The sequence below is a fragment of the Astatotilapia calliptera genome, chromosome 19 (assembly GCF_900246225.1).
Source record: "Astatotilapia calliptera chromosome 19, fAstCal1.2, whole genome shotgun sequence".
In the NCBI taxonomy this organism is placed as follows: domain Eukaryota; kingdom Metazoa; phylum Chordata; class Actinopteri; order Cichliformes; family Cichlidae; genus Astatotilapia; species Astatotilapia calliptera.
In genome coordinates this window covers 29,667,038-29,682,259 of record NC_039320.1, presented here as the reverse complement: position 1 = coordinate 29,682,259, position 15,222 = coordinate 29,667,038, and the positions used below count along the sequence as shown (strand labels likewise).

General features: G+C 42.4%; 1 protein-coding gene across 1 annotated transcript in view; it reads right to left on the bottom strand.

Moving 5' to 3' along the window:
* The window catches only part of enpep (glutamyl aminopeptidase), a 33,468-nt gene extending 20,966 nt beyond the window's left edge, over positions 1–12,502 (bottom strand). The window contains exons 1-9 of the mRNA XM_026152794.1: positions 11,365–12,502; positions 10,016–10,157; positions 8,975–9,109; positions 8,744–8,864; positions 6,001–6,155; positions 3,738–3,851; positions 3,508–3,642; positions 2,586–2,651; positions 2,397–2,462 (exon numbers count right to left, since the gene is read on the bottom strand). Coding sequence (XP_026008579.1) covers positions 2,397–2,462; positions 2,586–2,651; positions 3,508–3,642; positions 3,738–3,851; positions 6,001–6,155; positions 8,744–8,864; positions 8,975–9,109; positions 10,016–10,157; positions 11,365–12,002 — 1,572 coding nt within the window. The 5' untranslated portion in view covers positions 12,003–12,502. The remainder of the gene's footprint in view (positions 1–2,396; positions 2,463–2,585; positions 2,652–3,507; positions 3,643–3,737; positions 3,852–6,000; positions 6,156–8,743; positions 8,865–8,974; positions 9,110–10,015; positions 10,158–11,364) is intronic.
* Between the last annotated feature and the right edge of the window lie 2,720 nt (positions 12,503–15,222).

Here is a 15,222-nt window from a genome sequence, read left to right as displayed (position 1 = left end):
CAGCGTTGCTCCTCCCGAGGAAAGCGGTGCCCACGCCGCCGTCATATGGACAATTCTGAGCAACTTGTGGTGGTGAGTTGAAATGACAACATTTCCCACACTCCTGAGCCAATAAACAGAAAGGACTATAATCTCACCTCAGACACCTTCGGGATCTCTTTTCTCGATGATGATTTGGATTGGGAGGCCAGTTTTGGTTTAGCTCCTCACGGTAATGACAATATACATTCCTCTGAGATTTTTAGTCCTAATACTGTTCATCGTGGTGGAAATAAGCTAAAACCCACTTTTGCCAAGTCTGTTTTTTCTAAACCTGGCCACGTAAAGTCAGACTGTGAAAACTGTTAAATCAAAGACTGTTGAGACTGTTGAGACTGTTAGACGTGGTGGTGGTAGGACGCTAACAAACATTTTAGATGAGTCTGTGTGCCCCTCTGTTGGTCTTCCTTGGTCTCTTGTGTTCTGGGGGCCTCTGGATGTCTGGATCTCCTCCATACCTGCTTCATGCCCTGGAGGACGGGGCTGTGGCCCCCCCACACCCTCTAGCAGATCATTACATGAAGGAACCTTTTAAAAACAAGCGCGTCCATGCTCAGGTGATTGATATATGTATTTTTTTGTCTGCTTATTTTGTTGGTTTTTGTTTTTTTGCCCTTTATCCCCGTCCCTCTTCTCCACTGTTTTTCCCCCTCTTCCTTTCTCCCTTTTCTTTTCCTCATTCAAGTCTGTCCCGCATCTAGCAAGTGAAAATAAAAAATAAATAAAATAAACAATAAAAGGTGAATCAAACAGACCATTACGGCAAGGCTGGGATGGTCCATTTGGTAAAGTAAATCCGTTGGGCATCTTTCTTCGCCTCTATACAATAATTCTTATGGCAAAAGAACCAAACGGGACAGGCAGAAAAAAAAAAAAAGACTGTGTTTGCTGAGCCTGCTCCTTCGCCCTGTTGTGTTCCTGCTCGGGCCCAGCATTTCCCTGCACCTGTTTCAGTGCTTCAGGTGAGGGAGGCTGAGGTCCAGCTGGTCTCTGCTCCGGTGTCCAGGCCGGCTGAGGCTCTGCCTGTCGCTGCACTCGTACTAGCTCCTCGGGTGGGGACAGCAGCGGCCCAGCCGTTGACGGTGCCTGTCCCGGCTCCCAAGGTGAGGATGACCGGGAACCAGTTAGCTCCACCACCCGTACCTGCACCTGTTTCTGACCTCGCACCACCCTCTGCGGCGCCACCCTCTACGGCGCCACCCTCTGCAGCTCCCACGCCGTCGCCGGCAGCACCACCCTTTATGGCTCCCACGCCATCACCGGCAGCGCCACCCTCGTCTGGTCCAGCCTCCGAGTCTTCACCCTCGTCTGGTCCAGCCTCCGTGTCTTCAGCTTCTGCGTCGCCTGGTCCTGCCTCACTCCGTCTAGCTTCGTCTGTGCCTGAGGTCTCCATGCCGTCTGGTCCTGCGCGTCCTGTCCAGCCTGCTCGTCCTGCACGTCCTGTCTGGCCTGCTCATCGTGCACGTCCTGTCCACTTTCCAGGCCGATGACTGGACGTCATTGCCGTCATGGATGGCCCCCTGAACTAAGTCGCCGCCAGTGCCCCCCGCCCGGCCAGCCTCCTGACCTGCTCCGTCGCCGCCGGTGCCTCCCGCCTGCCCGGCCCCTGAACTGTTTTCTGGGCTCTTGGGCCATCAGCCTCCGGGCCGCCCCCCTGAACTGCCCGGGTTTGGACTATTGTGCCGTCAGCCTCCGGGCCGGCCCCCTGAACCTTGGGTGAACTGTTTTTCCTGGCCGCCTGCGCCTGTCGTGAGCCTGTTTTTGTTCTGTTGCTTTCCAGGCTCCAGTGTTTGCAACTTTTTTTGTTTCTGGCTCCTTGTGTTTGGTTTGTTTCGAGCCCTCCATCCTGTTTTATTTTGAAGGTCCTTGCCTGAGGTTAATGTATCTGGTTTCGCTTCCCCTTGTCTCATTGGGCCTGATTTGCTGCAGCTGTGTTTCCCTCCTGTTATTCATTCCCTGATTGCTCCCTCTGTGTATTTAAGCCCTGTGTTTCTCTGTGTCCGTGTCGTGATCTACTGTTTATCTAGCTGTGTGTTCTGTCAGTCTTCCGGTGTAAGTTTATTTTGATATGTCCAGTTATGTTACATCTGAGTTTAGCATTACAGTTGTTTTGAGTTCAAGTTTTGCCTCAGAGTGTCTGCACCTTGGGTCCTTCTCCTGCCTGCACACAGCCGGTCATAACAGTTTTAACAGTCTAGCAGCTCGATGTTTTTAGGGATTTCAGTTGCTTGAATAAAATTCCTGAAGTGTTGATATGATTAAGAAAATAACCCTAAATATTTCCTTTTTCTTTTAGCAATTGTGTATTTTTCTTAGTCTTAACACTAGCACAGACTGAAGGGCAAGTCCAAACATACACTGGCAAGAGATGCCCAGAAGTCGCTCGTTTTGGCATTCTTGAAATAGAAGTCTTTCAAATATTTCTGTTGAATGAGAAAAAGACTTGATTACTCAGCTGCTGGGAGATTTGAAATTATAATTAATGTTAATCAAAAGAGCAACATCAATTTTTTAAATACTAAAAGAGCTGTGAGTCTATGACTTACTCGACAACCATCTCTGAACTCGTCTCTGCCCATCCAGTCCTCCAGCATCCTGAGAATAGATGCTCCCTGGAAAAAAGTTGAACAATTTTCATTACAAGGTAAATGGGCCGTGTTAAATCCTCCCAATTCTTTTGATCTTTGGGCTGAAGGAAGAACAATACTCGGTGTATAAATGCTCACTCAACAATCCTTTATTCCATACAATTCAACACTTTAAGAGCACAAACCATCCGGATGGGGAGACAGCAAATCTCAAAAGGGTGGAGCGTTACTCAAACCTTTATAGCCTCTGTTGACCCCCACCTAGTCGTAAAAGCCTAAAGATACATACCCTCTAACTCTCAGTGAGCCTGAGTTATGACCTTGGCTCCCTGTTTATCTGCTTCCAACGAGGGGGTGAAGCTCCTGTGGAATGTGCTCTCTGCACACAGTATTCTCTTCTTAACTCAGCAGTATGAAATGTCATGGAACAGTAACTCATTCACAGTAAAGCAATATAGGTTAATTAAAACCTATCTAATGAGTCTAATGATTTTCACATTCTTTTGTCATTCAGAAGCATAATGCAAACTAGAACTACGGCTACATACTAATTATACTCTCTATAATAAGAAGTATGGTGTGGCTTACAGCAGTATAATAATTCACGCATTTCGATTATAGGCATAGGATAACATGATAAAATAATCTCACAATTGATATCCATAGAGCAATTTTAATGTATTGTTGACAACTCACAGGACTTTTATAGTGCAATCTACATCCACCCATTCAAATATAATATCCAGTATTTATTCTGTTCATCTTAAGTGCTTAATCTGTCACACACAGTCACGAGTGATATATGTTGGATCTTGTTTGCATGTAGTGTAACAGTATGGTTAACTTTTATTGTCTGAGTGCTTACAGAGAGATCTCATACCTTGCTGTATGAGATGGCATCAAACACAGAGGTGATTTCAGCTGGGGTTGATACATCTACAATGATCGGATGAGAGGACAGCAGAGCGTCATCCACCATGACAGGAAGCACATCACTGATGATCATGATGTCTCGCTGTAAGACCACAGCAACACAGGTACTGAGAACTTCCAGGTGACTGGCAGTAATAGCTCGGTGGATCTTTAATGTGCCTTTAAAGGAGAACTCACCATGCCCCAGGTTGGTTCTGCTAATTCCACTCCGATGTACTCAAAGAAGCTGGCAAAGCCCTCATTGAGCCACAGGTCATCCCACCAATCCATAGTTACAATATTTCCAAACCACTGAAAAAAATACAACTGACATGAGTTTCAAGAGTCCACACAAAATAAGAAATTACAAAAGCACACAAAACAAATACGGAAATAGGAAAAACGAATTTCCATTTTCTTTTTTCCTATTTCTGCTGTGTTTTGTGTGCTTTTGCAGCGTTTTTCTTATTGCTGGTGTTTTCTTAAGTCGCAGTTTGTTTGGCCTCTCGGGGCCACCGTAAACTCTCTCTACATTGTTATAAGTGTGCCACAAAACCAACCAATCACAGACTAGGATGCAAAAATTCTGATTGGCTGTTACGGCTACAGCTGTAGCTAAATCCAGTGGAGTGGTTTGGTTTAAACTGTGGTGGACCACTGGAGGGCTCCACTTCCCCAGTGGACAGGAAATGGTTGCTGTGTTTTGGAGCGCAAAGTATTCAGTTGTGTGGTGATAGTGAATAAACCAGGAGTGATAATTGAGAGATCTCGTGTCGTCTGTGTTTATCTCCACAAAACTCGATTAAAACCAACAATGGTCTTAAAAAATAATATATTTCAAAATAAAATAATTAAACATACTAACTGCAGTAGCAGTAGGAATGCAGTAGCTAGCGAGTTGATTGGAGACCGTAACAGCCAATCAGAATTTTTGCATCCAAGTCTGTGATTGGTTGTTTTTGTGGCACACTTATAACGGTGTACAGAGAGTTGAGCGCGCAGGGAGCAGAGATGCTGAGAGCAGGTCTGCAGATGTCTGTGAGCACACAGAGCAAATGCCAACAACTGAGCGAGAGGGGCTGTTACTGTGTGTGTATATGGATGATAGCAAACACTGAAATACATTTCTTGTTCGCAGAAATGAATTTTGTTCGCTCAAATTAAATTTTTCTTCACTCAAAATAATTTTCTCCTCAAAATGCAACATTTGCCCTTGCATTTTTTTAACGTGTGCTCAGAATAGAGGCACAAAAATAACACCATATAAACCTAATGCAGACCGGTGAATAAAAAGTAGTGCACAGTTGTCTTCAGTATTCCAACACAGCAGTGCACTACCCTGTAAAAGCTTTATTGCTCAAAACATGTAAGAAGAGGGTTTTGTAAACATCAACTTAACTGCAATTTTAAATGAAAAACTCATCCATTCCTGTCAAATATCTGATATGTTGCAATGAATCATGTACATCATGCAAAAGGTTGAAGAACATATAAAGAATTTTTCAATTATACCTCTGGATTCTCAAATGAGTCTTTGCGCTTGCAACTGCTGAATTGTGACATACTGTAGAGGCCTGAACTAACCAAAGACCAAGTCACAATCAATGTAAACAAGTACAAATGGTCAACAGACTGGCACTTTTGTACTTTACTTAAGTTCTTTATACTACATGCCTCATTCAGCCATTCATAAAAACACTTTTTTCTATCCTTTATATTTAACATTTCCGTTCTGATGAATGCATCGGAAAGCAACTTAGGGTTCCTTATCTTGCCCAAGGATCAGATTGAAGCAGCCAGTCTGAACAACCTTTCAATTAGCAGATGAGCTGCTCTACCTCTACCCCGACGCTTACAGAAACTGGTATTCCCAGTTTTCTCTCATCCAAGAAAACTTGGTTCAAACAAGAGTGGTTCCATGATGGAGCTACTGTTTTATGCTTGTTCCTCTTAGCTGCATAAAATTTAAATTAGGATGAATGACTAGTGATGTTTAATACTGATGTTATAGAACTCGACCAAAAACACCCAAACTCTATCAAAACAGTCTAAAAATTCAAACAATGTTTGCCATAGAAGAAGAAAAAGACACATGATCCGCTCTGTTATTAACCATAAGATGAAATCCCCGCTGAGCGGGCTGAGCTTGCCCTACAGAGCTTCACTATGTTAGTTTATGACCCAAATTAATGTTGGACTCTGTCGTTTTCTCTGGTCCCCTTCATTCTTTTCTAAGAGTGAGATTCTAGTCACACATTCTCCTTAATTTCTTGCTCAGTAAAACTGACTTGAATTAAACTGAATTGTATCATACAGTTGGCATTTCAGTGGTACGTAATTCATTCTAAAATGTTTCTTTTAGTCACTACATTCAAGCACAAAATATAAAGTATGCAATTTAGCAAAGTGGAAGAAAACATTTTCAGGAAAAATGTTTAATCAAAATATATCAAAACATTACCTGGTGAACCAGTTCATGTGCGATGACACTGGCAACTCGCTGCTTGTTGTAAGAGGATGACTGGTTTTCATCATAAAGCAAGTTGGTTTCCCTGTAGGTGATAAGACCCCAGTTCTCCATGGCACCAGTACCAAAGTCAGGAATGGCTATCTTATCTGGATCCAAACAGCAGAGAGGTACAAATCACCACACACACACATACATGATTACCTCCGATGACCACTGGGACCACTGTTACCTTCACCTTCCATATCTTCTCCAGCTTCTCGTGTTCCTCTTTCCTGATGTTTCTGTCATCACTACATCTATCTAGGGGCAGGGATAGCTCAGTAGGTAGAGTGGTGGCCCTGTGATCGGAAGGTTGGGGGTTTGAATCCACTGAACGGCTACCCTGCGGTACCCAATGGCTGCCCACTGCTTCACTGAGTGCATGGGTTAAATGCAGAGAGGAATTTCCCCACAGGGATCAATAAAGTATAAAGTAAGTATATCACTACGGCCGTCTTCTTCTGTTTGTCTACCACCACTATGTCCGGTTGGTTAGCCACCACCATTTTGTCCGTCTGTATCCGGAAGTCCCACAGGATCTTAGCTCGGTCATTCTCCACCACCCTTGGGGGCATCTCCCATTTTGACCTCGGGACTTCCAGGTTATACTCGGCACAGATGTTCCTGTACACTATGTCGGCCACTTGGTTATGGCGTTCCATGTATGCCCTGCCTGCTAGCATCTTGCACCCTGCTGTGATGTGCTGGATTGTCTCTGGGGCATCGTTACACAGCCTGCACCTGGGGTCTTGCCTGCTGTGATAAACCCCAGCCTATCACAGCAGGATCTGTGCTCAGAGCTTGTTCTTGTGCTGCCATGATTAGTGCCTCGGTGCTGTCTTTCAGTCCAGCTTTGTCCAGCCACTGGTAGGCTTTCTGGATGTCAGCCACTTCCTCTATCTGCCTTCCATGATGGTTCCTCCTCTTCCTCCTCTTATTTGGGTTTCTGCTGCCTGAGTACAGCCTCGGGTGCTGGACTTGGGGTGAAACCCTCCATGCATGGTCAGGAGCTTCCTGGTCTTGATGTCAGTGGCTTCCGTCTCCTTCTTTGGCCAGCTTATTATCGCAGCAGGGAATCCGATCATGGGCGTGATAGCTTACTGAACGGTAGATCTGGGCTATCAATACCTACGCCCTGCCTGTGTTCAGGTACCCTGCGGGATAATAACGAGTACATAAGAAAGATGGCCACAAATGACCACATGCCCAGTGGATATCTCAGGCAGCAGAAACCCAAGAAAAAGGAGCAAGAAGAGGAACCATCATGGAAGGACAGGCCCCTGCACGGTATGTACCACTGGCGAATAGAGGAAGTGGCTGACATCGAGAAATCCTACCAGTGGCTGGACAAAGCTGGACTGAAAGACAGCACAGAAGCACTAATCATGGCAGCACAAGAACAAGCTCTGAGCACAAGATCCATAGAAGCTGAGGTCCATCACACTAGGAAAGACATAGTAGTATACGTAGTATATACTATAGAATATAATTGTATTTTTTATATTTCAATATCACAATAATCTAACAATTTAGAACTACAAGTTAAAAAAGAACTAATATAAATAAAATACACTTCAGCTAAATACTTCTAATTTATTTTCCCAAACCACGCAGAGCCGCAGTATAAGGACTAAAGAGCCGCAGGTTGCCGACCCCTGTGTTAGTTGGTTTCAGAGAAAGAAAAGAAAGCTGCTAGCATGACCCAGCTAATGACCTGACCCGAATCCAAGTAAAAATCTATGATATGAACTAAATCTCAGAGTACATAGACGGTGGAACCTTCAGGATTTGAAAACTGTTTGTGTGAATGAATAGGACAAAATTACATCTGAGCAATGCATGCAGCTAGTTTCTCCATATACGAGGTGTTTTGAAGCCATCATCATCAACAAAAGTTATTAAATTAAGTAATAAATACATCTCAATGCTTTTTCCTTGTGTCGTTTCTCTTTATCATACTTTATTTGTGAACATCTATGGCTTGATTTCTTTGTCTAGATTGGATGGGTTTTTACGGACTGGTGAGAATTTCATATTAATAGCACCTTTAGAAATATATTTTCTTATAACACTAGTGACATGTTCAATCCTCATTTTACCCACTGTATACAAGTACCTAGGTATTCCACAGGTCAACAGGAACCATGATAAAAAGGCACGAAGGTCAATAACAGCCAAATAACGCAAGAAGGGAGCTGAGAAGCCAGAACAGTATTGATAAGATCCAAACCATCAATACATACACCCTATCAGTCATTAGATACCCAGATGGAATAATAAGCATCTGCCAATCATGTCAAGACATCATGGGTTTACACTATCGAGGGACAGAGGAAGAGGATGGCATCATAAGGACAGCACTCAGCCTCTGGTCATGGCAGCATAAGAACAGGCCCCAAGCACCAAATCTATGTGGAAGGATATATCCAAAGTGGTCCCGGGATTATTAGGAGCTGTAACCCTTGCACTGGAAGAGTTATTGCAGCAGATTCTAAGCACATATCACAGGTCTCTGCTCAGAAGAGTGCAGTCCAAGAAATACCTAAGTGATATGCAGAACCCTCAAACTCCCCAGCCCGTCAGAGGTCCCGAGCTTTAGGCTAACACACATACCACCCGCCTTGGGCTCAGAGGCAGATTTTTTTGTTGTTGTTTTTTGTTTCATATCACAGAAGTTGGTTAGTGTTCCATTTACCCAATTTTGAGATGGAGTATGTCATGTTGAAATATTCCTCAAAATAGTCAAAAATGAGCTTGGTTACATTTACTGCATACAAAGCTGTGCTGATCTGACTTGGCTGGGCCCAGATTTTCAACTGCAAAAGAATGAAAAATACAAAAAAGTGTGTGACAGTATAAATCCAACAGTGTGAATTAATGAATCTTATCAATACTCTGCAATAGTGGCATATAAATGTAAACTCACGGGAATTCCTCTGGCTGAAGTTCTCTCTACATAGGCAAACTGGTGCACAGCAAAACATACCAAATAGGTGCTCATTGGAACAGACTTCTGAAAGGTGGTTTTGATTTTATTGCCTAGTAGTTGCTGAGGGGAGCCCTGGAGATAGACAGCAAAAAATTATTTGGATTTTCTGCCCTATTATCACAAGAAGAGCACCATCTCAACTGTTGTGCTTTGAGATGAGATCGTCCTGTTGCAGGAACTGATAAACCTGACCTTGACTGTGTAACTGTCATCTGTGACAGGTGTACATACAAGGTTTACACTACACTCAGTTAGATGGTAAAAAATGTCACTCACCACCACACCAACTGAATTTTTTTATCACATGCTAAGATAGACGATGTTATGCTAATGGGTGCAAAGGATGATAATGCATGAAGACACAGCTAGCTTAAGTGAGAGGATTTTCTTGCTTCCTCCCTATTAAACAACTGGCATGTAAAGTGCCTAACACCAAAACAGTTGTTGACCTTGAAAATACTAAAATGCATAGAAATCTACTGGAAAATTGGCAAATATCGTTAAAAATGTATCAAATTACAGTAAATCATTGCGACTTTTTAAAAAAATCAGTTTTCCTCTGTTCATGCTCGACTACTAATGAACTCTACAGTTAGGGCCAGAGCTGTCTCTATTTCACAAGGCAGCTGAGGTCTTTCAACATCTGTTGGACAATGCTTAGGATTTTCTATGAGTCATTTGTGGCGAGTGTGGATGCTGTTGCATGCTGGGACAACATCCATCAGGCTGATATTGTCCAAGATAAATGTAACGCTGGACAACAACCCCCAACATTTCCATGATGTGCCAGCCAATCACAGGAGCGCGTTCAGTGAAACTGAGATTACCTAAATTCACCACTGACTGTTTTGCATTTTCAGGCATGTATACTTTTTCTACGACTTTTACTCACTGTACTTTTACACAAATACCAATTGTTTCCAATTTAAATACAGCACATAAAGTCTATTGTGATGGTAAACACACATGCTGACTTACCTCTACTGGCATGTTGGACAGCACGTTGTAATTAACATCATGAGTTATTGAGATGGTGTAGGTGGCTTTCTTGTTAGGTTCATCAAAACAGGGAAAAGACTTGCGGGCATCCGTTGGCTCGTGATCCGTAGCTGCAATCTTTCTGGTGTTCAAATCGAGGACAGATTATTGGAAAATGTAACTTCATTATTGGAGATTGTTTGAAACCAAATGTTCTACAATCTTTTTCAGCAAATTTTACTTTGAAAACTAATAATATGTGACAATTTAAACTAAAGAGTTAAGTTTAGAACAGTCATATTTGATTAATAACATCTTTCAGTTATTTTGTTCAGTTAGTTCTATACAAGCTAATGAAAACAAAAGTACCAGATGCCAATCCCAGCAGTACTAGGAGACTACAGGGGTTTTCCATTTAAAGTAGGACGCATAACCAAAACGTACATCTGTTTAAATCCCACATAATGTAGTGACTCTGAAGAAGTAAAGACCAAATAGCTGGTGAATTATAAAAAGTCTTCTATTGATAGTTTTTACCTTTTTTTTTAATATTTAAGCCACGTTACAGTCTACAATCTACCTCAATAAAATATGTCATAGAACAAAATGACCTGGACCTCTTTAGTGTAGAAATTCCATCAAAGAAGGAGCTCAGCTACATAAGAAATACAAGTAAAGTCATCAGTAAATATGTATGTAAAGTGAAATATGATAGGATGACTAGACTAAGTCTAAAATGATGTTTTGGTATACAGTGGTAAAGATATTCTGTATCTGTTCTTGTGATAGCAAATCTGAAACAGATGTCAGAGAAAGTTTTCAGCTCCATGTCCAATGAGTGATGCAGAGGGCAGGATCCATTAATTATCCACATCCACTGACCACAGCCGCAGTCATGTGGACGATATCTGTGTTGCTTAAGGATCCAGGAAAGAAACAGTTAGTAGAAGACTTGCTGTTCCTCCTGAGCCACAACCAACGACTCTGGTTTTTATCCAAGATAAAACCAGATAACACCAATTTTTACAACCATCATAAACCTGCTCTTGGTTGCTTCTCAGAAGACAAGTTTTACACAAAATATTACTCAATAATTAGTTTTCATTCTTAGCGGAACTTGTTTTATTCCAACATTTCAACATTTGCAACTTATGAACTATTGCATAGAATGTCCACAGTTATTTAACACCTATTAATACCTCCAGAAAAGACTGTAAGGCGACTCTGAATTTTCTTGAAAGATGCAACTATTTCACATGTTTTATGCCTTCTTGCTCTGTTCTTTTCTAATTCTTGATTAATAAAGATGTTTGTGTATGTTTGTGACAGAACTGAATCACATGACTTACTTGGTGATTCCATTCTCCATGTAGGTAACTCTGTAGAATCCCACCAAAGAGCCATTGAGCCAACCCTGGAAGTCTAGACTGAGGGTGTATACCTCCCCTGTGTCCAGGACAGGCAGCTCCTCTGTGGCCTCCACCACCACATACTGCTGAGCTTTGTATTCAAAGCAGCTTTTCACTGCCACTTCCCTCTGTCCTCCTTGGCTACTCAGCACCTTCAACCTTGGCAAGGTACTGACAAATGTCTCCCTGATGTGGAGCCAGAGATGACGGGTGGGCTTGGTTACTTCAAGCTGGATATCAACAGTGCCTGTGTAGGTGTCATCCTCTAAGTTCGGCTCCAGGTGCAGATTGTAGTGGACGGGATTCACATAGTCAGGTAAGCGGAAATTCCTCCAGTCCCCACTGGAGTCAGTGGAAGGCAGGCAGGGCCCTCTGCCAGGTGAAGGGGGCTGGGTAGGCCCCGCTGTGGGGGCTGGTGTGGTGGTGGCAGCAGGAGTGGTGTTGTTTGATCGAGAGAGACCCACCCCGAGGCCCACTGCCAAACAGCACAACACCACTGTTATGCAGATGATGACTGCATGCTTGCGTCGAATAAAGTAACGCTTCTCTGGCTTCTCCATGTTCAAGCTGTCAACCATGGTAACTCCCAAAATGAAAAGTCCACCTGACAAAAAAAATCCCAAAAAACAAAACACAGCTTTCTAAAGGTAAAGTGTTTAGCTGACCAGAGGTCAGAGCTGCAGGCTTTGGCTGCTGAATTAGCTGTGTGAACTGAATCAAGGCTTGCCTCTGTGGTGCTGAGGGGTGGAGAGAAAAATGAGAAGTGAAGAGTATCAATCTTTCAGACGGCCAGAAATCGGAAGGATTTAATCTGTCCTTTGAGCTTTCAGCACACCTCCTGTTAAACATCTACAATCTTCCTGTAAATCAGCAGCTAAAGTTCTTTTTTTATCAACTATGCTAAGCTGCAAAACTGAACGTGTTGTTCTCACGTGAAACTAAACAATACACATGACGCCTACATCTAACATGTGAACCACTGTGCATGTCAAAGTGTTGTCTGGTTTGAATTTGAAGCATCAGAGTCAAATTTCAAAGCGGCTTCAGCGCAGCACAGTCTGTCTTCTTACAGTGCACACACTGCAGAAACACTCTATGATCTGGACATGAGTCAGCATGTGGTCTTTGGTCAAAACAGTGATTGCAACAGAGACGTATGTGAAGCCAAAACAATGGTTTTATTGAACTGAGCCACGGTAGAATTTCCACAAATATTCTTCCCCTGCTCAGTTCTGTGAACTCTGGAAAAGACATTACTGAAATATCAATTTCTATCATTTCTGTCCACACAGATGATGTTTTGACTGGAAAACTAATCACGGTGTAGAATTTTCATTGAAATCAACTACAGCTAAGTCTAGGATATGTAAGGGTGTTCATGCACAAATTCCTAATATTAGGAACACACCCAGAGAAATACCCAGTACAAAGTGTGCACTGGAACTACAGTAAGTGTTACGTTTGTTTGTTATAGTTTGTAGTATATAGTACTATAGTTTATAGTGGTAGTAGATAGACATTTTGAAGTGGGCAGTTGTCCATTCACACACACACACACACACAAATCTGGTAGGCTGAATAGCCTCAACCAATGTGTCTTTTGGAAAGTAAAAACTTACAAATACTTGCTGTATTTGCTGTACTTAAGTAGAAATTTCAGGTATCTGTGCTTTACTTGAGTATTTATTTTTCTAGCAACTTTACTTTTACTCCCTCCATCTTTACACAAATATCCGTACTTTCTGCTTCTTACATGTTGAAAGCAGGCTAGTTATTTTAGGTTCAACAGTATCATCCATAGTGTTTATACTCAGGGGTTGAAGTGGGTCGGAAGGAGAGCAGGTGTCCGTCTTCTATAGCTACCTCTATAGAAGAGGAGGGAGTATGAACTGAGTTTTCTATTTAGTGTTTCTATCACTTTAAGAGAGTTAACTTCACTCAGAGAACAGGAGAAAGATAAAGACAGGACCGGAGAGGAAGAAGAGCGGTTAGATTTAAAGTGATGTTTGATAAACTGCTAATTTAAAGCTTACATGCGATGTCATTATTGGATTTCATATTGTGAAACATCCTGCTAAACTTTATCTTATTCAAATGTTGCATGAAAGTACCGTGTAGTTTTATACTGGGCAGTAAAAAAAAGTTGCTTCATTACTGCAACTTTTACTGGACGAGTTTTTAACCTGTGTTTCTACTTAAGTAAAGAAAGTCTCTACTTTCTCTGGTCTTTTGATTATGTATTTCATGACCTTCCAAAACCTCCCATAGGTGACTTCAGTGAGCACTTGTGATCTTTGTGAAAGCATGTACTTATTATATTTATGTAAGTGTTTTATAGAAGGTGTTGACACCAGGACGTTATGTAGTAAGTTTTGTTTCTACTGTAGTTAAAGTGTAAAAAAACGTTTAACAAACAGCTCATGTGACAGTGAGCATTTTGTGGATTTATTGGCCCTGTTATATCATACAGATAAGACAGTCGTAAATGTAATGGCTCCCTTATCCTTGAACTGTGCATAGGATCTGCATAAGAGACAACAATCACTGTCACTCAAAATTTTAATCACCGTCTAAAGTCATGATTCTTTCATGACGTTTATGAGACGCCATGAACCTTTTGTGTGTCTTATTTTTCACAGACATAAATCTGTTGGGCTCAGGTACAGCATGTTTTACCATGACCCTCACCAGGATTATCACAATGAGCTTATAGTGCAGACAGTGAAGTAAAAGGTGTGATATGGAGCTGCATGAGTGAAGAAGGCTGAGAGAGATTAGATTAAAATGCTTCAGTGGGTGGCTGTTGATGCACTGTACAGGTACAGGCTGACGCCATGATTGCCAGTCATCAATACAATAATAAGCATACTGCCAAAATGACAACATGGTTTCTGATGATGAGAACAGCTAAACTGATGGCTACAAGTCTGTCGCCTGACTCGTGTTCAAAGGAAACCTGTGCTGCATTTTACAGCAAAACATAGAGATACTTTGGTAAAAAACACAAAAGCCTGTCTCAAGGTTTTTGACGCTAGAAGTCAACATAGAGTTCTCTCTGTCTTCTTCCACATGTTCAGGTTCTAATGCATTTGTTGCCGACACCAGCACAAACAGGCCTGACTGTGAAGAGCAGTCAGGGCCTCCTGGCAGCCCTATGAGACCGGAGATTGGCTGTATGCAGTCTTCTCCAAGTTCTCTGGGTAGAGACCCATTGGCCATATTGTCCTGCAAACTTTGACTGCGACTCTGTAGAAGACTGCCTATGGTTCCTAAGTGCTGACAGGGTAAAGAAAACATGGTGGGAGCCCACTTTCCAGCCCTTCTCTGGCATGCCCCATCATGCTGCATCTTGGTTTTGAAGCATGCCAGGTTGAATTCGCCCCATGACATGGGCCCTAGCGTTTTCAGTCAAAGATGTCTTGCTTGGAGAAGACAAAACTGATCACTGCAGCAGGGTCCATGCTCACATATGCTGCTAATCTGGTACAAATCAGGCACCTGGTTGTCAGCGCCTGGGGTACCAAAAGCTCAAAACAAGAGTCAATAGCAGAATAAGGTGTTTGACACTGCAGGGAAGCTTTGTGAAGTTTTTGATGGGTGCATCCCACAAACTTAACTCTGCTGCTCAACTCACAAATGCATTTTCCTTATAAATGTGGCACCATTTAAAGGGAATAAACGGGCTTTTCACCTGTATAAGATTTATTGCCAAGAACACAAACAGGCACATTTTGAAATTTGAACTGAATAAAACTTTTTTTCACAAACATGCAGACTGCATCACAGAAACAACACGCA